Here is a 27,358-nt window from a genome sequence, read left to right as displayed (position 1 = left end):
ATAACACACAAACACCAAAGCAACATTTATTTAACATTAATTTGATACTGGAAATGATGTGTTTTATGATTTTATAGATACCACTTTTTAATCAGGAATCCTAAATGGCTTTCTAATGCTTTATAGATCAGTTATTGGCTTATAATAAGAACAACTTTTGGTGTGCCATGTTGTGAAAAAAGTGCAATGCAATATGAGAGAGATTTTTGTTAGATACTCACTGCCTGGTAAATGTCTACATCTTTCTCCACACCTCCAGTTTGTGACTCAGACTTTCTGACATTTTTTTTGTCTCCAATTCCAAGACGAGATAGTCCTGATGACATCACTATGACATCATCAGGGTTGTTTTCTCAGACCTTACAAACTTCCTTCAGAGCCACAGAAGACATCATACATCTGTTCCCACAGGCTGAGTAGTATTAACCATGACCAGTACACTGAACCTTCTGTGTAAAATCAGTGGAGTGCTCCTTTATTAAGTACCTCATAAATATTAGTGAGTCATTAATAAAAATGAATGGCTCTATCTTTCTCATAACCCATCCATTCTGTATTTACAAATGTTAATAAAATCAAAAATTCATAAATGGTAAAGAGATTCTTACTAATAAGCCATCAGCTAAACTAAATCATTCTGCAATTACAGTATAAATGTTAATACATCATTAATAAATTGGATAGGTGGATGAAATGTGTTAAACCTGCACTACTCTCCCCATCTTTTCTCAGCAAATTCACAGGAAGGAACGTCATGAAAATACAACTCTTAGGACAGTTTAATGAAAAGAATGCTAAACAGGGCCAAACAGGTGATCAAGCCGTGGAACAAAAAGGATCCAGAGAGAGAGGAAGGGATGGGAGGAGGGAAGGAGGAGGAGGGGCAGGTGAGCGTCACAGTGAGTTGACTCCAGCTTCAGTGGTTGCTGGTTTCCATCACTATAGTGTGGCATACAGAGGGAAATCGGCAGCTCCTGGGCCTTATGATCATTGACCAGGACTCAGGGATGATCCTGCAACAGGTGAGACGGACCTTTATGGATGGACAAAATAATGCTGCTTTTTCTTCCTTTGTCTTATTTTACTTAACCTATAAAAGGCTATAAGAAAATTTCATGTTAAAAAACTTACATGTATTTGCAGTAATAGTTGGACCTCTGATACGTGTGGATGTTTGATAGCGATGAAGGAAGTCATGGGAATATTCAGCACAAATTTGTTTTCAAACTGAAATGTTGCCAGTTATCGCTAGACTAGATAACATGAAAATGTCTGATATCACACTGAAAGATTAGACGCTTCCTAGCACATGATATACTGTCAACTTTGTTGTATGGCTTTCTGTCTGGTCCTGTATTTTCCTAACAGAGTGGTAGATCAGCCACTTGTGACAGAGAAACAGCAGCCAAGTGCATATTTCAGTTCAAAACTCACTTTTCAGTTTCTGATCGATTTTATGTTGGCTTTTTGTGTACATTGTCTACCTTTTACTTACTTTAAAACGACTGATGTCTATTTTGTGTATTTACTGTGTTTACTGTGTAGGCTGAGACAAGGTGGTTTGGTTAAGACTGTTTGAAACTCAGATTGTGCAGAAGAAGAACACACTTAAATGAAACTACAGGTGTTTTGAACATGAGCTGGACCGACACCGAGTCAGTTCAGGCCCTGAGTGAAAGGAATGCTGAGACCACAGCGGGGATTTGTGGAGATTAGTTGGCTTAGTGAGCTCAACACAGAGACAGAACAAAAAATGCAGGACAGGACAGAATGCAGGGAAAACATAACAGAGCAGCAAAAGAGCATCCAGATCAGCTTAGTGAGCCGCATGGTGACACAGTAAACAGCAAGGGGATGAAGGCTGAATAATGAGGCTGCTGGTGCCATTTGGTGCATTTAGTGAAAAAAAACACCCACAGAAAAGGTTCATCCTTAATTCTTCAGTGATTACAAGAGCTTGAAATAGAGTTCACATACACCTTTCTGAAGCTATAACCCATTCTTAAATGTTTGCTTCTGCCATTGCACAACCTTTGTACTATACAATCTTAATTAAGAATGTATGAATCTCACAAAGAGGCAATACATGTTGTCAAAATATAGAACATAAGGAATATAAATGACCAGATATGAGGCTTTTGCAGGATTTTCATTACTGCCTTGATAAAAAGTAACAACATCTTCAAACTCCATTCATTCTGAATTCATATGCAATGACGACTAACATGGCCATCCAAGTGTGTTAAAGAGTAATGAAATCCCTGCAATGGTTGCATTACCTTTATACAACTTTTAAAATTGTTGTAAACTGATGATGCATATAAATTTTCTATTTTTATATGCATATAAATTTAGGTGACAGTGGTGAATGTGATCTTGTTTCAGTCACTGATGATCGGGTTTTTTGCATATGTTTAACATATGTTTATATATACATTTTACATATTTTATCATGGTTTATTTTCAAGTCTTTATGTGTCTAAAAAGACACATGTTCCCATAGCCAAAATTAAGTTAAAGTTGCAGCTATCAAATAATTTCTTAATGTCTTTGGTTTGGAAATGAAAACTACAGCCACTGTCTCTCAATGATTGAATCCCTTGTTGTTTTCTATTCTTTAGATGGCAGTGTGAGAAGACAACAAATGGCTTTCATAGGGAGTGGCCTCCGTAAGTCTGTTTCTGTCTCCTAGTGGGATTATGGTTTGCTTCTTAAAATATTAAACAGAGCACAACACATACAAACTAGTTTGTTGAATTGAATTAGAATATTTGGTGTGAATTTGTCCCTCTATGTGGAGTTTGTCAGAACAATATCTAACTGGTAGATACATGAAGTGTTGTCCACCTTTAAGTAGAGAAATTACTCTTGTCTGTTGTTGGAGGATTTTCAACAAACCTAGGCATATAAAAGCTAAAAATGAAAATACTGAATATGACTTCAAAGTATGATTCACAGATTGAATGAACTTTTTATGCTTTTGTATGGAAGTCCAGAGCTGCAACAATAAAATATAATCATTTAATCAAATTCAAATTAAATCTTTAATTTTTATGTGCATGACATATGACAAAATCATTTCATTTTCATATGTGAAACGACATTGTTACTGCCAAATTGAAAATTAGAATGAAAACTCAGTTACGAATAATTTTCACCTTACCTTAAAGCAGTGGTTCCCAACCTCTTTTTTTATCTATGTACACCTTGAGCTGTTTTGCCATGCCAATAGTACCCCCTCACTCATGCATGTTGATGATTCTCCTAAATTTGTTCCATTACACTCATATTAAACTTAACACAACTGATTAAATGAAAATCATTTCAACGACTCCCTTTTAATACAAAGATATTTGCATTTATTCTGTGTGAAAAAATAATATTCAGACTCACTCAGTAGCAGTTTAAACTCCTTTTCATCAGTCACTTGAGCCTTAATGAGATACTTGAGCTCGTTTGTCTTCCATAACCTTTGATAGTTCTGTTGGCAGTGTGGCAACAGTTGTTAGCAGGCTGTTCTCCACATTTAATCTGTTCCTCTGCTTGGTTTTAACATGTCAAAACTGAGACGGTCACTTCATACATGTAAATAGATGCAATAGACAAAAGTTAATTTAATGCACGTTTTCCCAGCTCAGGATATTCCCTTTCAACATCACACCAAAACTCTGTCAGTGACTTTTCAGCATGTGCCATCTTTAATTCAATTCAATTCAATTCAATTCAATTCAATTCAATTTTATTTGTATAGTGCCAAATCACAACACAGGTCATCTCGGGGCGCTTTTCTCATAGAGCAGGTCTAGACTGTACTCTTTAGCCCACGGTCGGAGGACAAATCCAGCAGATCTTTTCTGCAGCCCTGCAGGAAGGTTGCTGCTCCTCTTTTCATTCATACTGAATGGATTCATCACCTTGTCCAGTTTTTTTGACTTTGCTTCAATGTCACGGAAGTACTTTTTGAAATCAGTGTTGAGTTTGGACGTTTGGACCATTTTCGCAGCTCACAGCTCACATCTCCATCCTCACATTTCCTCTCCCATAATTTGACCTTTATGAATCCATTCACTTTTTCATACATGTTAAGAATATGAGAGTCCTTGACTTGATGTGATGGGTTGAGGTCATTCAGTTTGGTGAACACGTCAGCAAGATATGCCAGATGTGCAACCCACTCTGCATCCTCAAACACTGCTGTGAGAGGGTGCAGGTGCTCTTTCAGGAAAACAAACACCTTTTCAGGAAGTTCAAACAGCCTCAGTAGTGTTTTTTCCACAAGGCATTCAGCGGACGTTGGTATGAAGCAGTAGCTGCTCGTGTTCTGACCCGCTGTCATGACAAAGAGTTTGTGATTCATTGGCCTGGACTGAATCAAATTAATCACCTTAACTGCATCATCCAAAACAGCACTTAACTCTGGGTTCATTCTCTTGCTGGTGAGTGCCTCCCGGTGAAAATACAGTGCATCCACTTTATGTCAGGGTTTATCATATTCACACGCACAGGTAACCCATTAACTCTCCCTGTCATTGCTGCCATGCCATTGGTACAAATGTGACTGCGGTATTTCCACTCCAGATTGTTTTCTTTGAAAAAGCTGTCTATAACCTGAAAAATTTCCTCACCAGTTGTCTTTCCTGTTAGCTTCTTGCAAATTAAAATATGCTCATTTATGTCCAACACGTCTTTATAATGCACAAAGGCCAGGAGCTGAGCCTCTCCGCTAACATCAGTTATTTCATCCAATTACAAAACAAACTGACCTGTTTGTTTCATTTTATTCACCACTTGTCGAACAATATTAATGGATATATCATTGATCTGACGGGACACTATCTTGTTTAATAATGGAACTGTCTTCAGCGTGTCAGCTGCTTTCTTGTCAATCATAGTTTCAGCCAAAACTATGGCTGCAGGAAGAATGAGATCTTTGACAATAGAGTGTGGCTTTTTTTACTTAACCACAAGTAGCGACACAACATACGACGCCTCCGGTGTTTTGCATGACACACTTGGTGCTTTCTTCAGTGTGGTCTGACTTGAATTCTGACAGTTTTCGATTGAAGAAGTCATCAGTTTTACCAAGACCTAGTGGTACCACTTATGTAGGAATGTGCTTATAAAATGATTATATATTTTCTTATAATTTTGGAAAAAAATTGTAATCCCCAATACCACGTACCCCGTGCAAGCTTCTCAAGTACCCCCTGGGGTACACGTACCCCTGGCTAGAAACTGAATATGAACTTCCTATTTCATGTTGAAATTGGCAGGCAATGTGCAACCAAGACTTGAAAATGAATTTACAGACATGTTTACAATTGAATTTCCAAACTTTTAAGCAAAAGTACCAGTATATAGTGCTAATACACACACACACACACACACATATATATATTTATCTATAATTACTCTCTCCTCTCTGCAGGCATACAGGGGGATGACAACCTCCAGTCCATGCTGGTGGGGACGGTGATGAGAAAAATCAAGTCTCGTACCTGGAAAAAGCAGCGCTACTTCAAACTGCAGGATGACTGCATGACCATCTGGTACAAGTCCAAGAAGGCTGGCAATGCCCACTCCACATGTAAGGACACTTGATTTGCTGATGTGATGGACATCTCTGGTCAAACACTGAGCCCAACATAACAATTATAATTACAAATGGTGCCTCTGCTTATACAAGACATCACTTCATTCAATATAGTGAAATATAGAGGTGGATAAACTCAGCAGTTTACCCAGTTTTCTGTGGCTTGTACTGTAATTCATAATGATCTAAAATCCACTTTTGTTAATTTTTGAAGCAACTTCTCTTAGACGAAGAAAAGTTGTTCATGAGTAAACTTTGACTTGTCCATGAAAGTAGAAGTTCACCAAGTCATTAAGCATCTCTGGTACAACAGCCATAAAATGTTTCTTAGCAATAAAATGATCCTCATCACAGTGGTGGTGATATTGTTAGGAAAAGCTGAAATTTGTGGCTTTTTATGCTATATTTTTTTCATTTTGTCAGTTAGGGTTGTCTTCTAACTGTGGCAAAGATTCAGTTATCTTCAGTTCATCATTTTGCTCTTTTTCGCATTCTGACCATTTTTCTTTTCATAGGAGCATGATTTTGACAGCCTACCTCAGAGCAATGTAATTGATTTTTGCTTATTCCTTTGTTTGTGTTATGATGATTAACCCTTGGTGACCACAAGATCAGTGATCGCTTTATACTGTATATTTGCTGTACTTTGCTCAGCTTCCATGACTGTACTGTGTCGGTCTTTGTTTCCAGTTTCAGTGAGTGATGTGGAGGCAGTGCGAGAGGGCCACCAATCTGAGGTACTGCTCAGCATCGCAGATGAGTTCCCAGCTGACCGTTGCTTCACGCTGGTCTTCCGCGGTCGCAGGGGCAACCTGGACCTGGTGGCTGAGTCAGCAGAGGAAGCAAAGTCCTGGATTAGCGGCATGAGGAAGCTGATTGAGAACCTGGAGAACATGGGGGAGCGAGAGAAACTTGACCAGTATCCTTCACTCAGTGTTTTAAATCATTGAAATCCATTCATTAGTTCTTAAGATGCCTTTTCAAGGACCAAGGGGTTGGTTAAGGGTAATCTTTGACTTGTCTGTGGCACTAGAGGACAGTTTGGAGATCCACCAAGCCATTTGAATCATCCTGAGTTTACCTGCAACAACATGGTTCCCAATGCACCTTCCAGACAAATGAGTCTTTGGATTCGCGATACAGTCAGACCTTTATTGTTACACATTCTAATTTGCCAGTTTGATAAGTGAGTAAATATACAGCACTTTCTATTAAGTTTATGAGAAATCAGCTTGTCAGTCCTCTTTGAGTATCTCTTTCAAGCCTCTTGGAAACACAGTTGAGTGTTTCCCTCTCTATTGAATGTGACAGCTTCCTTAATTGGCGTATCCAGATGGATTGGAGACTGGTTCAAGAAGGCAGACAAGAACAACGACGGGAGGATGAACTTCAAGGAAGTGCGAGATTTACTGAAGATGATGAATGTGGATATGAATGAGCACCATGCTCATCGTCTCTTCACAGTGAGAGCCTCTGAACTCCTGTGATTTAAACATTCAACATAGTGTTTGCTTTCTGTAGCCATTTGCTTGAGACCAGCTTGAGTCGACAGTTTGAACTGTTGAGTTTTGATGTCCATTGACCTATTTTCCTTTCTCTTCTTTTAGATGGCTGATAAGTCCCAGACAGGTGCACTTGAGGATGATGAGTTTGTGCTCTTCTACAAAATGCTGACCCAGCGGGAGGATGTTCTGAGGGTTTTCCAGGAGTTCTCAGCTGATGGCCAGAAGCTATCTCAGGGTGACCTGGAGGACTTCCTGAAAGAGGAGCAGCTGGAGAGGGATGACATCCAGCAGCATGCCAAGCAGCTCATTGAGTGCTATGAGCCCTCTGACACAGGTACATGGAAGAATGTTCTGTATCTTGATGTTTGTGTGATTCTATTGGACCCAATGAAAATTAAGATTATTAAGAAGTCCTATGTAGTGCCTCTTGGAACTGGATAAAGTACCGTTAATAGATGGATTCTGGTACAATATGAGTGACACCATCCTGCTGTCTTTCCAGCCAAGCTGCTGAATGCCATGACTTTTGATGGCTTTTTGATGTACCTGGGCTCAGCAGAGGGCTCCATCTTCAACCCACAGCGCCGAGCTGTCTTCCAGGACATGAGCCAGCCGCTCTGCCATTACTTCATCTCCTCCTCCCACAACACCTATCTGATGGAGGACCAGCTCAGAGGACAAAGCAGTGTTGAGGGATACATCAGGTAGCACAGCTGGATTAACTTTACAGGCTCTGTCAAGTTTGATCAGTTGGTTTGGCTACAGTGTTCTTGCATGTGATGTTGGAAATGAACACAATGACTGCCCACAGCGAAATGTGGCAAAGCAAAATTAATTTGTGCATTATTGTGAAGTAGGTAGAGCTGGAAGCTTGGGCACACAGTGACCATGTACATAAATGGAAAGGTAAATGGAAAGCATTCAGAGCCTTTCTAGTCTTCCGACCACTCAAAGCACTTTACAAGACATGCCACATTCACACATTCACACACACATTCATACACTGATGACAGAAGCTGCCATGCAAGGTGCCAGCCTGCTCATCAGGAGGAGTATCTAATTATTCACACACAAGCACACACTGATGGCACAGCCTTCAGGTGCAATTTTGGGGTTCAGGTTCTTGACCTAGGACACTTGCGACATGCAGACAGGAGGAGCTGGGGATCGAATTGCCATCTTCTGATTAGTGGATGAACTGCTCTACCTCCTGAGCCGCAGCCGCCCAAATCCAAATCCACTTCCGGTGCCACTTTATTTTCAGGGTTTCCCTCAGCTAATGCGTTCTCCACCATGCTCCATTGAACCTCTCCGTGGTAATTGATTGAGATTTACTGTGATGTTGCCCTGCTTTAAAACCCCTTAACCATTCATAACCCATTCATCAATCAAATAAAAACTACCCAAGTTAATTAAATGGGAGTCTTGACGTCAAACACCTATTTTTGAGTGATTAATTCTGTTTCATTGCATTTATTTAATCTGACCATCATTGGATTAAGCTATTACATTGTTGCCATTGACACTAACAAAAGACATTAGCTTATGCACCTGTGACCCTAAATAAAATATCTAAATAAAAAGACTGAATGTATGAATGAGTGACTGTACTTGTGCTTTCTGCGCAGGGCTCTGAATCGTGGCTGCCGGTGTGTGGAAGTTGACTGCTGGGATGGTGCCAATGGAGAGCCCATCGTCTATCACGGACACACTTTCACCTCCAAGATACTCTTCAAGGATGTGGTCATCGCAGTGGGTAACTACGCCTTCAAGGTAGCATCACCTGCACTGGTTGTTTCACTTTGTGGATTACTGCCAGTTGGAAGTTCTTGTCTAAAGCTTGCAAATAGAATATTTCTTTATAGACAGTGTTTCAATTCTCAGCATATTCCTCCCTCACACATGCATCACACTGCATAGATAGACAGATAGCTACCACAAAACTCAATTGGCTGTACTTCATGTTGAGTGTGATTTACTTAAGCTTAGGTTGTAAAACTGAAAGCACAAACACAAGAATACACAACACGTTACACAGTTACAATGAAATATGTGCAACAATATCACAACAATTTTCTTCTTCATAGGTTTCCAAATGAGATAAGTAACAGTTAACCTACATAACTTACACAGACCAACTAACATAAATTTGCATTAATAATATGTTAACTTTAGAAAGCAACCTATGCCCACACAGATTAGCTTAGATGATCAGCTCAGGAGCAAGTTAGCTCTTCTCATAAAACTACTGACAACAAAATCCATTTAACAGGGTTTTTGAAGCACATAACTAAATTGCAAAGGTAAGTAACTATACTCACAGACAGATCTACTACAAGGATCAAACCAAAAAAGTCTGTGGGGTTGCACTGAGCCTACATGTGCACTGCTTGGCTGTGCCATGTAGACTAAAAAACAACATGGAGGATACAGCACTTTGGGGAGAACCTTAAAAGTACAGTACCTCAACCTGCCTGTATGTGTCACTAATTTACAGCAAACACTGACTGGTGTCAGAAAACAGCGGTATGGGCTGGCCACGTCTTTTAAACAATTCTTGCCAGAGTGAAAATCTAGTTGCAAGCTTTGACCAAAGTACAGAATTGTTTTATTTTTCCAAGTATGGTGACTTTCTGATGTGCATGCAGGCTGGCCAAAATAATCATTCTTTCCAAGAACAGTTCAAGCTGCACATGTCACAAAGTCATAGCCTGATTGGTCGAAATGAGGCTTTTAAAGTAGATCAGGCATGTTTTGTAATCCCCTTGTGCTGGCATTGCAATTGTTTTGCTTTCATTGTTCTGTAAAGCTGTATCAACAAATCTCTCAGCATCTCATTGTAAATTTATGAAATTGAGTACAACTGTGCATTGATATCCAAGGCATAATCTGAAAGCCCTATGAAATGATCCATTCAGGGATCTGCCATGGAGTGCCATCCTCTTGCCAAAGTGAACAGCTGCCAGGTTCATATGCATGTCAAAGATACTGTGCATGAGCATCTGTCAACAACTGAATATTCTAGCCTCATGACCCCTTGTCCATCCGTCTGCCAGTCTTTCAGCCAGCCAGTCACAACCAACAGGTGTATGGCAGTAGGCGTATTAGCTTTCTGCTATGATAATGCTCTCCAGTGTTAAATTACAAACTCACGCACTCCCTCCGTCCCTCTCCCTCCTCCCATCCCCATCAGGTATCGGAATATCCAGTCATCCTGTCCATCGAGAACCACTGCAGTGTTGAGCAACAGAGAGTCATGGCCCAGCACCTCAACCACATCCTCGGTGACAAGCTGCTGAAAAACACATTGGACGGCAAGGCCCCCATTGGGTTACCGTCTCCTGAGGTGAGAAGTTGTCCCAACCCTACTTCACTGTATGTTGAACTGGAAAGTTGGCTTTCACTGCTGGGATTATGCTCACAAACATTTTTTAGAATTACTGAAGTGCTACACTGAAATTGTAGGGAAGTCATGGTGGTGGATGGTGGATTTATGAAATGAAGGGTGTTGACAGCAGAGACCGGGGTTCACAACGTGAGCCCTGTGTGTGGTTAAGCACTCTGGTTAAGGTTGGTGTAAGATGCTTCCTGTCACTTTTTTCTGTATTAAATCAAGACTATGATCTCTCCTTACCTTAGTTCTGCCAGTGCCTAAACATAATCATAAAAAGTTCAATAATGCTGTATATACAATAATGCTGTTGCAATTTAGTCATGGATAATTGTAGTTGCTAGTAGACAGGGTTGCAAAAAGAGCTGTTCAAGGGAATCTTGGGCAACTGATATACCTCCACATTTCAGAGGTTCTGAGCTCCATTTCAGTGGCCATGTCTAGGACATAGTACTACAGTTTTAAAGCTCTTACACACATCTGGCACAAGATGTCTCCTACTTCACTGTAAAGTCCATTCCATCCAAAGTGTATGTGCACTGGAGGCTTCAAGTTTCCACATCACACCTGTGCAAGTTGAACATTGGACTATGATTGGCTTCAAAACTAGTTGTGTTGTCACAAATCATGTTCATAGGCCCATCCCTTAAAATTTGATTTTTGGTGAACACAGAGAAAGTCTCCACTTTCAGCAGATGAATGTGAAAACAGCCTCCTAGTGTCCAACTTTGCATAATTATCATTCTGCACAGTGATGCTCAAACATTCAACTATAGGAACAAGAAGAAAAAGACATTTTTGAGTGGAGAGAGACTTCAACTTGTAAGCTAGCTTGCTATATTATCTGATCAGTTAGTGGTGGCTAATAGTTAAATGTAACACTGTTCACTCTAAACTTAAACTACTGGCTTATCAGCAAGCTAAAAAAGAAGAAACTTGTTTCGCTTAACTCAACTGACTTCTGAAAGGTGGTTTAGTTAAACCGATACATCTTACTTTTATATAAAGATAAGTCACAGTAATTCTCTATATGTGCACCCCAGCAAAGATAGTAAAAACAGCATCACCATGTTCATTTTAACAGCTTGATCCATCCTTGTCATGGAGATACTCAAATGAGTTCCAAGTTATCAAATTTTTAAACAAAGTAGTTCACGGATATCGATGTGGTACTGAATGTCCATTGATTCTGACCTCTGCCTTTGTGACTTGTGCTCTAACACATGTAGAAATCTACACTCACTAACTTCATCAACAAGTTCATGTTAACTCAGGTTTACCTTTAACTTGTTAATGATATCATTAGATTGTCTATGTATATTTAAGGCTGTATCTTATTCTTGTTCCTTAAAAAAGTCTAAGTGTGGTCAAAATGTCTGTCATAAAATCATTTGATGACAAAACAGTTTCACCACAAGCATGAACTAAGACTGTGGGATTTGATAGAAAGCTCCAGAACAGTAACTAAATCAACCTTGTGGTGAAATTGTTTTGTCAAATACTGTTTTTCAAGTCAAAAATAAACTTTCAATCTTTCAAAATCGGAGCTTAGTGTGTGGTCATCCTTTCTGGCACTGGTATTGATTTTTAACAGTGTAATGACTGACCAATTCATCAAATCCCATCAGTTTCCTGTGATAAAACCTACAGAGAACATGGCAGGCATGGCTGTTTGTGAGATGCGGTGGTTATCTTCTGCTTGGGTAGGCAGCTTGATCCCTTTAGAGCCTGTCAGAGCTCACAGTGATCCAGAGGGCACCTTCACTTTCACCCCAAAGCCTGTCAGAGCCTCCTGAGCCATATGATCTGTCTACATGCAACACTGGCACCCTGAATTATTCAACACCACGATATTTTTTGGTCCACCGGCCAGTCTGTATGTACATTTCAGCAATCTGAAAACTCAAAAAAACAAAACTTTCATGTTTCCGAATATAAATATAAATACACTGAGTTTTGTCTTTTATTATTATTATATTAAACACATTTAGTAAAGCTGGTTTCTCTCAGATGACAGTGCCTGAACCAATCCAATTAACAAAAAAGAAAGAAAGAGAGAGAAAGTATGTTGAGTTGGACCCCCTCTGTTTTTTGTGAAGAAAATTATTTTTTTTATTTACCTCTCAAAAATGATTTGAAAATGAAACTGTGATGATTTTCAATTACAAATGATTTTTGTTTGATCTTCCTGTCAGGATCTTAAAGGAAAAATTCTGCTGAAGGCAAAGAAGATTGGTGGCCTTGAGGAGAGTGTCAATGGGATGATGGAGGACTCTCTGACCACGGAGGTCAGCGATGAAGACGAGGCGGCTGAAATCGATGAAGACAACCTTCACCGTGAGAGCATTCGCCGCAGAGTTAAGGTGGGTCAGGTTGTTCAACACAGCTCTGTGGTCTGCTCTGGACCTAGACATTGTTATACACAGTCTAGTGAGCCAGCCTGATATAGACTCAGTTCTTTGTCATTTTTAGGCTGATGATGGAATATTGAGTCAAATCAGGAAGTAGATTTCAATTTGTGAATGGAACACTTAATAGATTAAGCTGACCCAAAATAAAGTCACTTCTTTTAATTAAACACATCTTTTTAGTAATTCAATTTAGTGAATTGCAGCTGAATGAATGTTGTTCGTCCTGTTGAGCTGGATTCATTAAGGCGCCCAGAATAGCAGCAGTCTTTTGATGTTTGAAATGCAATTACAAGCTCCCCTTTAACCTGGTGACAGTTTTCATTTGTCCAATCTGTCTTGAAATCTAGACAATTATCCCACAAACACTGACACACCCACAACCCTCACAGCTCTGACATATTGTTCCTCCAGCACCTCTCAGTCCCTCTATCTACCCACATTTTTCAGTTGTCCAACCGACATGTGTCTGATGAAACAGTATGCTCCTGTTTTAATTTATAAAGCTGTTTACAGTTACAGTTACAGTCTAAAATTTCATTGTACCTAATGCGTAGGGCTGGGTGGTTTGGTTGGCAATGTTTTTCATTTGCTATTTTTTCAGGTCATATCTGATGGTCTTGCATTCTTGATCAAACCACTTGTCAGCATTTTACTTTGCCATATGAAATATCATATTGACTGTCTGGCAGGGACATATTGATATATATGTCATATATTGATATGTCATTCATCAGATCAGGTGAGTTCAAGGCCATGATGAATTTGTCTCCATTGTCTGGCGCCCATCTGTAAGTAGGATTTACTTTATACAGCTTACTGGGTCCCCTGTTTGTGTCACACATTTGACCTGAGAGTTAAAAGACACGTTTATTTGGTTGTGGTCTTGAAAGGGGGATTGCTGTCTGACAGTGAATGTCCTGATAGTAAAGGAGTCCATGTCAAAAACACAAAGTGTTTACATAGTCTACTACACTTGACCCAAGAGCTGAGGAGTATGTGAATTTCCCTAAAGAGTCCCCTCTGAACCTACCGTTAACTATGTACAGGCCTAAGGCCTGACAAAGATGCACCACCTCCCTGCCACTTTGGTTTATTTCAGAGTCAAGGTTCCAATGGGTGATGATTGGTGTGGTAAATAGGGTAGACTAACCAAACACATGGTTGTTGCCCTGTGGGTTGATGACATCAAGTTCAATTCCAGTTAGAAGCACATTTCCCTGAGTTTGGAAATAGGCGATTTCTGAATAGGGAGTTTCAAAAATGTCTTCTTCAAAATAAGAAGAATCTACTAGGGGTATATAAATAGCACAGAGATCCCTAGATCCCTCTCAGTTATGCCCAGGATTTGATCTAACCTTAACCAAATGTGTGATTTACCCTGTAAATTACCCTGTCCTATGCAGCAGGATGAAGACCACAATGCGGGTGTCAGGGAACTCCCTACTGGCCTGCTCCACCATCTTCCTCACTGCCTCAGCAGTGTCCTAGCAGAAGCTGTGCAGGTCATTTGTTCCTGTGTGTATCACCAGGCTTCATTGCCTGGCCTGTGGTGCTGCAGTGTTTACACAGCACTTTCTTACCAGGAAAAAGCTTGTTTGTGTCCAGGAATTTTCCATTAGAGTTGGCCAACAGGAACACTTGCTCCTCAGGCTGAGTGGAGGGTAGCTGGGATGGGCAGAGCTGGCTGTTGGCAGCTAGCTGTGTGGATGTATCAGGAAGTGCCAGGGTGTTGTCGGGTTGGGTGCAGAGCAGAGAGGGTGGGAAAGACACAAGGCAGGGTTTGGGACAATGGCAAGGAGAGTCTGTGTCTCTGTACTTGTCATTGTGGGGATTGATGAAAGTTGGTTGGTCAGGCATTGGACTTGCCTGGTGATGCTCCATTCTCAATTCTCAGCATCCTCCTTCACTTTGGCTAACTGAGCACAGAGAACCCTTTTCTCCTGTTTAAGTGCCTCTAGACTCCTGAGGTCAGATGCAAAGGCCTGGTTGGCTCCTCTTTAAGCTGCTGCTTAAAGAGGAGCTCCAGCATGTGGTCTGGGGGGTCAGACAGTCTGGCCTGGGTCAGCTCTTTGAATTCAGCAAAGTCCAGCTCCAGCAGGACTATACTCTCCTTCAGCTGGTTGGTGGAGCTATCAGGTGTGGGACGGGCAGAGATAGACAAGGTGGTGGAGTTCTCTACTGGGCTCTCATCATCTTCACTGTCAGAGGGGACACTAATCCTCTTGGTGTCCATCTCAGCTTTCAACGGCAGAAATGTCTCTTCTAACAACTCCAGGTTGGCTTCATTCCCCCTCATGACCTTTCCTTTGGTGTAATATATGATGGTAAGCAGAGGGTCATCCTTGTCAAGGTGTTCATCTATACAGGTCTTTGATCTGCCTCCTGAGCAAATGCCCTTGCTGGATACCCATGCATAGTTGCTGCACAGAATATCTTTCCAGATGTATGTAGAATAAGTAAAGAATTTGAGGTTCTTCTTCTTCCTTCCCTCTTTTTGTTGGGCGTAGTCAGTGAAAATGACCTCTGGGTTTTTACATATTGTCTTTTTGTGTTTCTCCCTGGCTGTTCCAATCTTACATTTAGCAGGGTATTCAATCTTCCTGCTCTCGGCTCTGAGAGCTGCGTTGTGCTTAGCTGCCTGCTGCTGGCTAACTATTCACCCTGCCAGACTCTCCAGCCCACAAACACCGGCAAAAAAGAGACAAATTATGTACAGCCCACCAGACACATTAATGTTACCAACAAGGATCATTTAATTTTTCTTCTTGTCTTCATAAAGTAACTCTTCTGTTAACTTCTTCAGTGCAGTTTGTCCTTTGTAATGTTGGTAACAGTGGCATGTAGCAGTTAGCAGTTGACAGCTAGCTAGTTGCTTTGATTTAAAAAATATATCCAAAGATGATATTTCCTCTTCTTTTTTTAGAGTCCTTTCTGAAGATTATTTTAAGGTTTTTTAGTCTGAGGTGTATTCAGGAGCTCATTTTTGGTGCAACTACTCTTCAGGAATCAGAAAGCCGGTATAGCTGTCTGACAGATAGGAAAACATATTCAAAAGTCAAAAACACTACAGTATTCTTTGGAGAAGGATCAGCAGTAATGTAAAATCAATACATAAAACATGCAAAAGCACTGGAGTGGTCCTTGGATAGTGTTCCTTAGTCCCTCATTCACTGACACTATTATACATTAAATATAGCTTGCATTGGATCACTTGGATTAATTATCATGCACTTACAATGTGCTTATCTGCACTTCACTTTACAATATATTATTTTTGGAGTGTATATGAAGAAAACAGCCAGAGTATTAGTTCAGCCTGTGCAGTTAAGTCATGTGCATATTTCATGTAGTTCAGGTTTTTCCAGGTCTCATGTAATGCCTCACTCTTTTATCTGCCCCCCCTCAAGCTTTCCATGGAAAACGACACAGTCTCTTTTAATCTCTAGCTGCTGCACGTAAAGACAGAACCATCTGCCAGTACTTCAGTTTTATTATAATATATGTATATAAGCATATAAAGATACATTACTTGATTTTGTTTTATAACCCAATAGCACTATTAACTTGCAAAAATGTCTTCTGTTAGCAGTCTACTGTTAACATTTTGCAACTTAAAGCAACATCACAGCAAAACTAAAAGACAATGAATACAGATTTTTTTTTTTCTGTGAGTGTTTGTTGTCCCTGGTCGATCAAGTGTTTTATAGTAAGCCACTCAGAGACGCCCAGAAATCTGGTCACCTTTTTATCCAGCGGAAAAGGATTGCATAAACTTCTGTCATCCCTCATGAAAAATACAGAGGATTGAAGGGCCGGGAGCAGACACTGGGTGTTAGATAAGGTGATCTTCTTACACTGTGATAGCACAGCAAGACACAGAGGCAGGCAGGGACAGGGAAGAATGAAAAAGAGAATCAGGCTTCAGCACTGTGCTACCACTCATGACACTGGTGTCCTTCACCACAGTTGTCCAGAAGTGAAGAACTGAATTAATGCTTAAAAACAGGATTTAGAAAAAGAATGTTTTTCTGTTAGTTATTGTAATGCTTACTTAACTATAGGATATACAGTTAATACTTCTCCCACCACAGATCTCATTGTTGCTGTCCACCCATTCTTCCATGTCACGCCAGACAAACCCAAGCCATGCTCGGCTGGGCCAAACTAGGCTAAGTTTGGCGAGGTGAAGTTTGTGTAGTCTTCTCTAAAATGGGATATTTGATACTCTGAAAAGCACTAATTGCAGTCAGTAATCACCTCTGTTGGTAAATACCGTTATGTAGTGTCTTTAAGTAGGCTAGACTGTACTATCAAGTGTGACTTTTTGGACTACTTATCATCTTTGTGTACTTGCCACAAAGGTAATAATTAATGCTAATGGTAAAATATCATTCAATTCAATATCATGCCACTGACTTTAATTTGGTTCCATAAAGTATTGAACCTCCTAATTTAGGTCATTGTGATTTCACTAAAATGTTCATAATTACTGCATCAAGAGATAGACTTTGGAAAAAAATCATAAATATGACTTTGTGCAAATTAATTAAAAGAAAGATTAATTTACAACTTATAACTTTACAAACCTCAACAAATTCATCAATCTGAAAAATGATTAACCTATATGTATAGAAATAATAATTAATAAACCAGTTTGACTGTGCAGATTGTAAACATATTGTATAATGCAGCTTTAAAGGGGTATTCTTTACTTAATTTTTATATTTTTTATTTGTAGTTATTATTTGTAGATTTTTAATTTCTCTCATTCCCTTTTTTGTTTGACAACTCTGTCAGTCATGCATGGCATTCTGAGACTTTGTTTTGATGATACGTTGCATGTCTGACTTGGGCTATAAGAGATGCTCTCATTGGCTATCACCTGAACCTGGTGGTGTCAACCATTAAAACTTTCAAAAATAGAAAGCCCTGGGATTATGGGGAGTTCTGTTGCTCCAGATAATATCCATTCAGCCACAAAGGATTAATGATAGGTATAATTATTAATGGAATAATTCTTTAAGTAATAATCCTGTAAGGTAATTTCTTCAATAAAAATAACCTAATTGGACAAAGAAGGTCCACCTACTTTTAGGAGCTTTCGATTGTATCTCTCAGTCTTCTTCAGTGGATGGAATTTGCCCAGTTTTTATGGAGAAGTATGAAGTTGTTATCACATGACCTAGGCTTCGAACCTAGTTACCCCTGTATCCAACCACATACAGCTGGGGTGGGGGTAGTATTCCATTCCTGACCCAGATATATCCCTGATTGACGTACTGTACTTTACATGTAATATGGCTTTGTATTGATGTTACAGACATTATGGCAGAATGATTGATGTTGAACGTACATCTATGTCCAGTCCAAACTAAGTGTGTAAAGGAATCATTGGGCACTTAGAGTCATGTTTATTAACAAGACTCTGAGAAGCATGAAACGCCACACTGGGACTACTGACAGCAAGGTCATCGGAGGTGAGGCTACCGTCGAGTTTGGCAGTGATGTGAGCTGGGTGGTGCCCCTGCTGATGGTTTAAGTGTCTGAATAGATGGCTGTGTTGTTGTCTGGTAGATGGATGAAGGTGTGGGGGGAGGGGGGTGATGCTCTGAAGCCTGGGTGGACCAGCCAGATCAGCTTTCATGTGGAAGCAGGCAGGCATGCATGTGGAGGTGCTTGGGAGGTGCTTGGTAGGTTTCACTGTTGTTGTGCTGTTTTGGCTTGCCACACTTCTGATCATGGAAACTACCCTGGCAGCACACCTGCTTTTGCTTGGCATTGTGGTTGAATATCACTTACACCATCTAAAGGCGGGTTGTCTCAGTGTTTCGATGTGCCTGGTGCTTCCACCCATGACAGGATTCCTTTGCATCACAAGGGTTTACCTTATCACGTGAAGTAACAGTCAGCTGACAAGAATGCAGAACAAGTTCATGAGTCTACCTCAATGAGCCTCATGTGACATCAATGTATTAATGATCCAGTGAGGGTTAAATGCCTCTTTGGGTCATTGGGTTTTGGCCTCTTCCTACCAGTCAGCAGAACTGATAAAGCCTCTTGGATAGGTGAGGAAACATCTTGGGAATCAAATCCTACGTGTACACCCGGGAATCCTTGTTCCAGACATCTGAATCTTTGCCCCTATCTCAGATTTGTTCAGCAATTCAAATAGGTCTGGTGTTGCATTCATTGATGGTTATGTCCCCAGTTGGAAACACAACAGATCCAATTCAGAGTTTTGTAAATAAGATTAAGATTGAGGATGTCATCTTTTGTGCCAGAGATAGAAAGGAAGCACAAGGAAAATGAGCAATCACTTTCTTCCCCTTCAGCCACACAACCTCTCCCTACCCTCTGAAGTTTCATGGACCTTATCAGACCTTTCATTCTATGTCTGTCCACCATTAGCCCTCATAGAGTTTCTTGCCCTTTGCCAGTCACCTGACCCAACACCTCCCTGTCTCTCATGCCTGTCTGCTCACATGCCACTTTTCCCATTAGATCCAGATCTTTACCTTGCAATACACATTCAATGCCAATGCAGGAAATGAAAGTGTTGAGATCAGAATGTTGGGTGGTCATGTAGTGCATCAGACTTTCAAGTTGAAATTCAAATGTTGCCAGTGGATGCATAAAAATATTGAATATAATCTGAGGTTTTGCAAAATTGTCCAATATTGACTGTTGTGTGGTGATAGGGTTGTTTTCAGCAATTCCTGGCTGAAAACTCTGACAGACTGGGGGGAGGTGCGATTCTATGGATGTCAATATTGGTTGGTTGGTCCACTACTTTGGTCTAGACTAAAATATAAGCCAGCTGCTTTTGGATTGATTGCCATGAAATTTTGTAGAGACATTAATAGTCAGAGGATGGATCCCAATGGTTTTGGTGATCTCCTGACTTTTCCTCTAGCACTACCAGCTGGCTTACAGTTAAGGTTTTGACTGAAATGTCTTGACCACTATTCAATGGATGAATGCATGAAAGTTGGCACAGACATTCATGTCGTCCTTGGGATGAATTGTAGTTACTTTGGTGATCCTCTGACTTTTCATCTAGCACCACCATCGGGGTAAAATTTCAATATGTGCAACACTTTGGTGCTTAAGCTTAAACTTAAGCTTTATCAGCTCCTGCTGATAATCAAATATAATTATAATCTCTATCTATCTTTCAAAGAAGAACTCTATGTTGCACAGTACATTTTTGAAAGAAAAAGGGAAACATAACAATACTAAGAGTCTACAACTGTGTTAGCAGCTCAGTGAGGATGTGCTTAGACACAGTTGTGCTTGGAGCTAAACACTAACTTCAGCATGCCAACATTTTCTTACTGACTGTGTCATTAGGAAGCATGTTTACCATAGTCATCATCTCAGTTTTGCGTGTAAGCATCCAAACATTTGCTAATCAGCACTAAATATTAAACACAAAGAACAGCATTGATTATCAGCAAAAGCAAACAGCAGAAGCTTCCATAATATTGCTATAAGTTAATTTACTTATGTTGTCTCAGTTGTAGTGCATCACAAAACAAATATTTACAGTATTGCTTACAAAAGCAGCTGATTATGTCTACAAAACACCCCCATGTATTAGTCTATCAGTGTATTATCCTTTATCTTCTTATTTCCATAGAGGTCAAAACAGCGTCTGTCCAAGGAGCTGTCAGACTGTGTGGTTTACTGCAAAAGTGTCCACTTCAGCAGCTTCAAACACTCCCGCATCCACTCCAAGTTCTACGAGGTGGCCTCTTTCACAGAGTCCAAAGCCCGCAAACAGCTGAGAGAGGCTGGTGAGTACATTCGCATTATTCATCTGTGCTTTAGACCTTTATATGGTTACTAATAAAAAGGTTTGCATAAAATGGGCTTTTTGATATTTCAGTGGGTTCCAATTTTTGTTCTTTTTGCAGTGGATATTTTGTCTCAGTAGCTTATTTTCTCAGTAGCTTTAAATTGAACTAGGAGCCACACACTGTAACATGTAACATGGGCTTGACTCCACTTTTTAACACATGTCAGTCACATCCTCTTTGTTAACTGCAACTCAACCTCTGATGTATTATCTCTATTTTAGGGGCAGAGTTTGTTCATCATAACTCACGGCAGCTGACCAGGGTTTATCCCAGTGGCTTCCGAACTGACTCCTCCAATTTCAGTCCTCAGGAAATGTGGAATGCTGGATGCCAAATCGGTGATTGCAACTTATCTCAATCAGGCTTTTAGACTTGACTACCTGGCACATTTTTTTAATTATTATTAATGCTGCACTTGGCTCATGTTTGCATAAGATGTCTTCAACTTAAATCTAAACAGAGAGAACATGCAATAGAGAACATGAGACACTGAGATTTGCACTACTGTAAATTATAGCCTGACTGAAACTGGATTTTTGAGGCCGATACTGATAGCAATATTTGGGAGTTTAAAAAATCCAATAATTATATATTGGCTGATAGTAAACTGTAAAATAAATAAACACAACATAAACAACAATCTTGATATGGATCCATTTTGACCAAGATACATGCAGGAGACATTTGACAGTTGAAGAATCAACTTCTCAGTGCTCTCTGGTGGACAAATACACACCAATACCAATATATCTGCAATATACCTCCTGGCCGATTTATCACTCTAGCTCTACTGGAAATTACACATCACTGATTTGAAGAGTTTTGTTCAATTCAAAGATTCGTAGTTACTTTTTTTTCAAAGTTGAGTCACCAGCTCAAATGCACTTGAGTATGTACATCAGAAAGCGATAATATTAGGTGTTGAATGAGGCCATGTTCTACTGCTGACTTTGTAGTTATTTGCTTTATTACACTTCAGTGTAATTTTGACTGAGCTTTTCTGGACAGTCTGGTTTTACTTCAGCTATGTATTGTCCTAGCTGGCCTTGGTGCTGAACTTTCAGTCTCTACATGGGGTGCTGTCCATGGTACTGTTTGTACCAAGACCAGCACCATAGCCAGAAACATATTTTGGGAGGATTTCAGGCAACATTGTCAAAAGCAGTAGCTCAGTGTAACATGGGTACAGCCACAGTACTTTCCTACCCAACTGTTTGTTGTCTTGTAATCATTACATGAAACTTGGCTTCATGTCATAAACCTAGGTTTGTTCATTTAGCAGAATATATGCAGAACCTCTTGTAGGGTCAGCACAAAGCTGTTCCCAGTCATATAAATTCTTGACAGTTCCATACTTTAGCAAAAAACAAAAATATGATGTGAACATTGGCCAGCTTGTGTCTTCTTCATAAATTCATGTCTTTTAAGATTATTTTTTCAGCATTTTTAACGCTGTCTGACAGTTTGAAGTGCAGACAGACAGATGACATGCAACAAAGGTACTGTTTTAGTGCAACTGTGCAAACATTGTGTTTTGTCAAAGGTTTCATCAGGCTCACTTTACTGTCAACACATGTTTTGCATGTCAACACATGTTTTGTATATGCGAAAATGACCTTGCAGTCTAATGTACAGACACTTTTGGACAGACCAAACGTGATCTAAAGTTGCAAATGTGGTGAAATGGAAATATGGAATATGAAACTGCCATACATTATAGGGATAAAAAAACATGGTTCTGCTGCCTCCCTTAAATTTATTGGAGTAGAGAAACTCGCTCCTAATATTAGAGGTGAAAATGTGCTTAGACAACCTTTACAGAGAGAAGCTTACACACACTCAGCACAATGGAATTGAATGAGACTATGGACTTTTTGTAAGGTATTTTTCCCATCATCTATTTGACCAGTGCAAGAAAGAGCTCCCTTCTCAGAGTTATTGTATACACACCCAAGTGACAAATTAAAGGAAAAACCGGTACAGGTTTGAATGCATGACCCCTACAGTGAGGGGATCTGGTGGCTCTGTTATGCTTTGGGGGGCATTTTGCTGACATAGTTTGGGTCCACTTGTCCCCTTAGAGGGAAGGTTCACTGCAAATCAGTACTGTCAATCAATCAATATTGTATGAGTCCTGCAGTTGTCAGCACTCAACAGGGCACTTTTGTGAATGAGTTCTATAGTATAGTTTAGTTATCTCTGTCATATATGTTACAGGCCTAACATATATTACATATATTTAATATCACAGATGTCTCAAAAAGGCAAAGTTAGCTGTGGACAACATGGTGATAAAACTTAAGGAAATTCTTACAACAACAAGATTCGAAGTGAACACATCCAAAGATAGTGAAACTGTTCAGTTCCTTTTTTATCTATTATCCCACAGTCATTAATGGCCAATACAGTGTCAAAGAACAGCTGTGGGGTCATGTTACATCATTTCTGGCTACTGAAGTTCAAATCAAATGTACAAAGTTTCCCAGTGAAGGTTTAATAATACTTCCATTCTCTAAAAGTGCCTGAAAACAGTATGTTGTGAAAAAATTCTTGGCAAGAATAGATTTGTCAGAAAATAAAAACATGAACCTTGTTTCCTTTTGCTTTCATCCAGTTGCGTTGAATTTCCAGACTGCAGGGGAAGGCATGGACCTCAATGATGGGCTGTTTAGTCAGAACGGCAGCTGTGGATATGTCCTAAAACCCTGTTTCATGAGAGAAGTGGAGAAAAGATTTGACCCAGAGACGCCGCAAAAACGGGACAGCTACCAACCCTGCATCCTCACCATACAGGTACAAAAGGAAAAGACATTGAGATAATATGCATCCCTGAGGTAATTTACTAGCTATTTCAATCATTGTTTCATTGAGAACACTGTATGCATTTATGTATTCATGTGTATCAGGTGATCAGCGGCCAGCAGCTGCCCAAAGTCAACATCAAAGAGGGCTCTATAGTGGATCCTCTGGTCAGAGTGGAGATCCATGGAGTTCCTATTGACCAGGCCAAGCAAGAGACCAGATACATTGAGAACAATGGTACAGGAAAGACTCTAATCTGGCTTAGTTCCACAAATAATTGCTGTTGTTCCCAAGCAGCATGAGTGTAGGAAATGAAAAGTGATTTTTCCTTATTCCCTGTGCAGGGTTCAATCCTGTGTGGTACGACACTCTGCGCTTCACCATTCACACTCCTGAGTTGGCCATGGTGCGCTTTGTGGTGGAAGACTACGACAAGACATCAAAAAATGACTTTGTGGGGCAGTACACACTGCCACTCGACTGCATGCAGCAAGGTCAGTATGAGCAAGCTGAATTAAGTGACATCTCAGTTATATAGGTTAGATTTCTCTGGTAATAATAGCATCAGTTTGCTGTGCAGCTACAAGACAGGTTCTGAGTAAATCTCTTGCATTCTACAGAAACCACTTCAGTTTTCTTTCTTTGTTCTCTCATAACCCTGAACTATGAACGGTGATTGGATCTTTATATAAAGACATCCGACACTGATGTAATAATAATCTGTGTTCAGCAAACATGAAATGATCTCTGATGATAAAAAACAGAGCTTGTTGTGTCAAGACAAAAAAATGATGAACTGTGATCATGAGAGAAAAAAACCATAATATAATGAACCATCTATGAAACTTCTACTGCATTCAATAGAGGAAGCAGAGCGTAATGTTCCCGGGACATACAGTATGAGAAACACAGGAACCTCAGGGGAGAGCAGGAACATCACATCTTTCTGTCTGTTTGTTTATTTTCCTTTTATTACTGAGGCTGAAAATAATTTGTGAACAAATCTATTAGTTCATCAACAAGATTAATCAATGTAGTTTTTTAAAAATTATTATTAAAGGTTCCCTGTGGAGTTTCTGACGTCTAGTAGCACTATGGAGCAGTTTTTTAATGAATTCGGTTTTCTCGTGCATATTCACGAGGGTGACATTATACACACTCCTGCCAGTAGTTTACCACTATTCCACTGATCTACAGGAGGCTGTAATGTACCAAGAAACACAGTAATTCACCAACAAAGGCGGAACAGAAGAAGACTGCAAGTTAATTAAAGGGGAAATATTTTGCACATTTCCAGGTCTATACTTTTAATCTGGAATTTCTTTGCATGATTTACAGTTCCAAAAACAGTTCCTTTATGCAGCTCCTCAGTTGAGCCTCTGTCTGAAACAGGCCATTTTAGCTCCTGTCTCTTTAAGGCACCCCTCCCGATGAGCCCACACTGTTTTGATTGGTTAGCTTCCAGAAACCGTGTCTCCGCTGACTTCCGGCAGCTCAGGAGGCCACGTCAACAAACCATGAAACGATATATGAACAACAATATGAGAGTGGACAATGCAAACAACACACGGAAAAACCCAACCCTAGCAACCAAAGCTACAGATCAGATGGCCGTTAATGCGCATGCATGATGAGCTGACATCAGTCCATCAGCAAGGTAGAAAAAATAAGGTAAAATCGGTGGAGTTCTCCTTTAAGGCCTCTGACAAGATAATTTCTCACCAGATAAAGTCTTTTTACAGATGCTGAAGATAAGATATAATGAATAATGACAGGATCTGTGCACTCAAGTCTGCACAATATTCATTTAACACACTTCAATTCGTATGTGAATACTTTTCCTATCATTGCGCAAGGCATGCCCTGACAAAGAAATGTGTGGGCTCTGCTGTATGTGTAGGAGTCGGTGTCATGAACTGTCAGATTTCTCTTAAAATAAATATTGTAAGTCAATGGTGTTGTTTTCTGTCCTCAGGTTATCGTCACATTCACCTTTTGTCCAAAGATGGAACCAGTATTCCTCCCTCCTCCTTATTTGTCCACATCAGGATCACAGGACTAAAATAAACCAAGCCTCTTCACTTTCCTAATATAGTGGAGGTACTGGAAAGAAAAACCTACCATTTAGTGATAAGAGTAAAATCATTATATAGAAAATACTCACAGTTCCTAAAATAGTATTTAGCATTATTCTAATTTGATGTGAAGAAATACTACGCCAAATGTTTAGTGGTTCTTAGGCAGCAGAAATATTAGCTATGCATGTATGTTTTTGTTTATTCACTATAGTGTGTGTATAACTGCTCCTGTGATTGACTTGAACTTTGCTGCTCATGCTTGGTGTACTGTGTCTGTATGTTTTGCAGAAATATTGTGTTGTAGAGAAGAATGTGCCACCAATAAGTTTAGATCAGGATGTCTATAATCTGTCAGTATTTTCCTTTAACTAACAGCACTTCGTGGACACTGTCTAACTGCTGGAGTCATCAGCTTTCACTGTGGTTATAATGCAACGCTTGAAACATAATTCTCTTCCAGATGCACAGTTGTTGTCTGTTGGAAAACTGAAGGGGAGATACAGGGCATGAAAATAGTGAAAAATGTCTTCAAATATCTTGTTTTGTCCAGCCAACACTCCAAAACCCAAAGATCTACAATTACCTATCAGATGAGAGGAGGAAGAGCAGTAAATTCTCACAAATGAGAAGTAGGAACTGACATATCTGCTCGAAAAATTAATGACACGATTATGTGATTGTCAAAATGATTAATCAATAATCAGTTCTACTGCTGACTTTGTCACAACTCAGTATAATCTGTGCTTGTTTTTTTACATTTCAGAAAGTAAAATATTAATTTTAAGGACTTAATTTGAAATTTGTTGTTTATGATATAACTTCATAAGTCAGATTTTATTTTATGTGATCAAAATACAATTTTAAACTTGTTTTAAATCACCCAAATATATAAAATACACATTTAGGTTTACCAAATGCAAATCCGATACAAAGTGTCTGTAAGCCAAGACACCATGACAGAATCATGGATTCTTTTCATAATTTTTATCCATCAGGGAAGGTGGTCTTCATTTCAGCCACACTGCTTCACATTTCTGACTTACATTTACTCTTGGAGATTAGCATCACAACCACAGAACTCTACTGTCAGCCACTGAGCAGCTTCAGTGGAGCACCTGGAGGTTGAAAGGTTGAGAGCATGATGACACCCTCCAGTGAAGAGATCTGACTGGCTGTGTTCCTGTTTTCTCCAGTAACACCAAATTCTTCTGCATGTGGCTCTTTTAGAAAAGGCAAAAGTGATTGTAGTTAAGCTCTCTTGTTTTGCTTGAATAACGCAATTTCCTTCTGAATCTCAAGCTAAAGAGCGGCAGGCTGAAATCAGAATTTAGTACTGATGAGTCTTGTGTCATCTGATGTTATTTTTGTGGTATGTACATATTACCCAAATGTGTTTTGATATGTCTATTTTTGTATACGCTGAAACATTCGTATGTACTGTACAGTGCAGCACATTGTAGTGTTTAACTTAATATTTGCTTGTTTTTTATTGTAGAAGACCTCATATTCATTTGCCACACCTAGCTGGAAATAAACATGATTTTCACTTAATCACACAACTCTTTTGTCCTTCATTTTCTTTGAGATTACTGCTCTTCTTATTGAGCTGAGGAATCTACGAAATGTTTTCACATTCTCTCAACACAGGGTGCTTGAGCTTAAACAACACTAGCAAGTGACTAAGGACTAAAGATTAGAACATACTGTGAGGTAGTATTT

The 27,358-nt window shown here is 39.7% G+C and overlaps 1 protein-coding gene across 1 annotated transcript; it reads left to right on the top strand.

Moving 5' to 3' along the window:
* The first annotated feature begins 791 nt into the window (after positions 1 to 791).
* On the top strand, positions 792 to 27,159 carry plcd4a (phospholipase C, delta 4a). The gene is made up of 17 exons (XM_067583800.1): positions 792 to 887; positions 1,369 to 1,372; positions 2,622 to 2,669; positions 5,429 to 5,587; positions 6,284 to 6,512; positions 6,927 to 7,056; positions 7,201 to 7,432; positions 7,601 to 7,802; positions 8,727 to 8,871; positions 10,292 to 10,444; positions 12,685 to 12,852; positions 20,540 to 20,696; positions 20,981 to 21,097; positions 23,374 to 23,552; positions 23,666 to 23,798; positions 23,906 to 24,055; positions 25,537 to 27,159. Exons 1-17 carry the CDS (start codon positions 792 to 794, stop codon positions 25,626 to 25,628), a joined length of 2,394 nt encoding a protein of 797 aa, XP_067439901.1. The 3' UTR covers positions 25,629 to 27,159.
* Positions 27,160 to 27,358: the final 199 nt, after the last annotated feature.

This window comes from Thunnus thynnus, chromosome 24 (genome assembly GCF_963924715.1).
Source record: "Thunnus thynnus chromosome 24, fThuThy2.1, whole genome shotgun sequence".
NCBI lineage: Eukaryota > Metazoa > Chordata > Actinopteri > Scombriformes > Scombridae > Thunnus > Thunnus thynnus.
The sequence above is the reverse complement of the archived record's forward strand: the minus strand, read 5'-3'. Positions and strand labels throughout refer to the sequence as shown.

What these genes read in the sequence shown, in the direction of transcription:
- plcd4a (XM_067583800.1), top strand. Translation starts at nt 792, where the DNA reads ATGCTAAACAGGGCCAAACAGGTGATCAAGCCGTGGAACAAAAAGGAT. An exon ending in CAAACAGCTGAGAGAGGCTG is followed by an intron (nt 20,697 to 20,980) that starts GTGAGTACATTC and finishes TCTCTATTTTAG; the next exon opens with GGGCAGAGTTTGTTCATCAT. An exon ending in GAATGCTGGATGCCAAATCG is followed by an intron (nt 21,098 to 23,373) that starts GTGATTGCAACT and finishes GCTTTCATCCAG; the next exon opens with TTGCGTTGAATTTCCAGACT.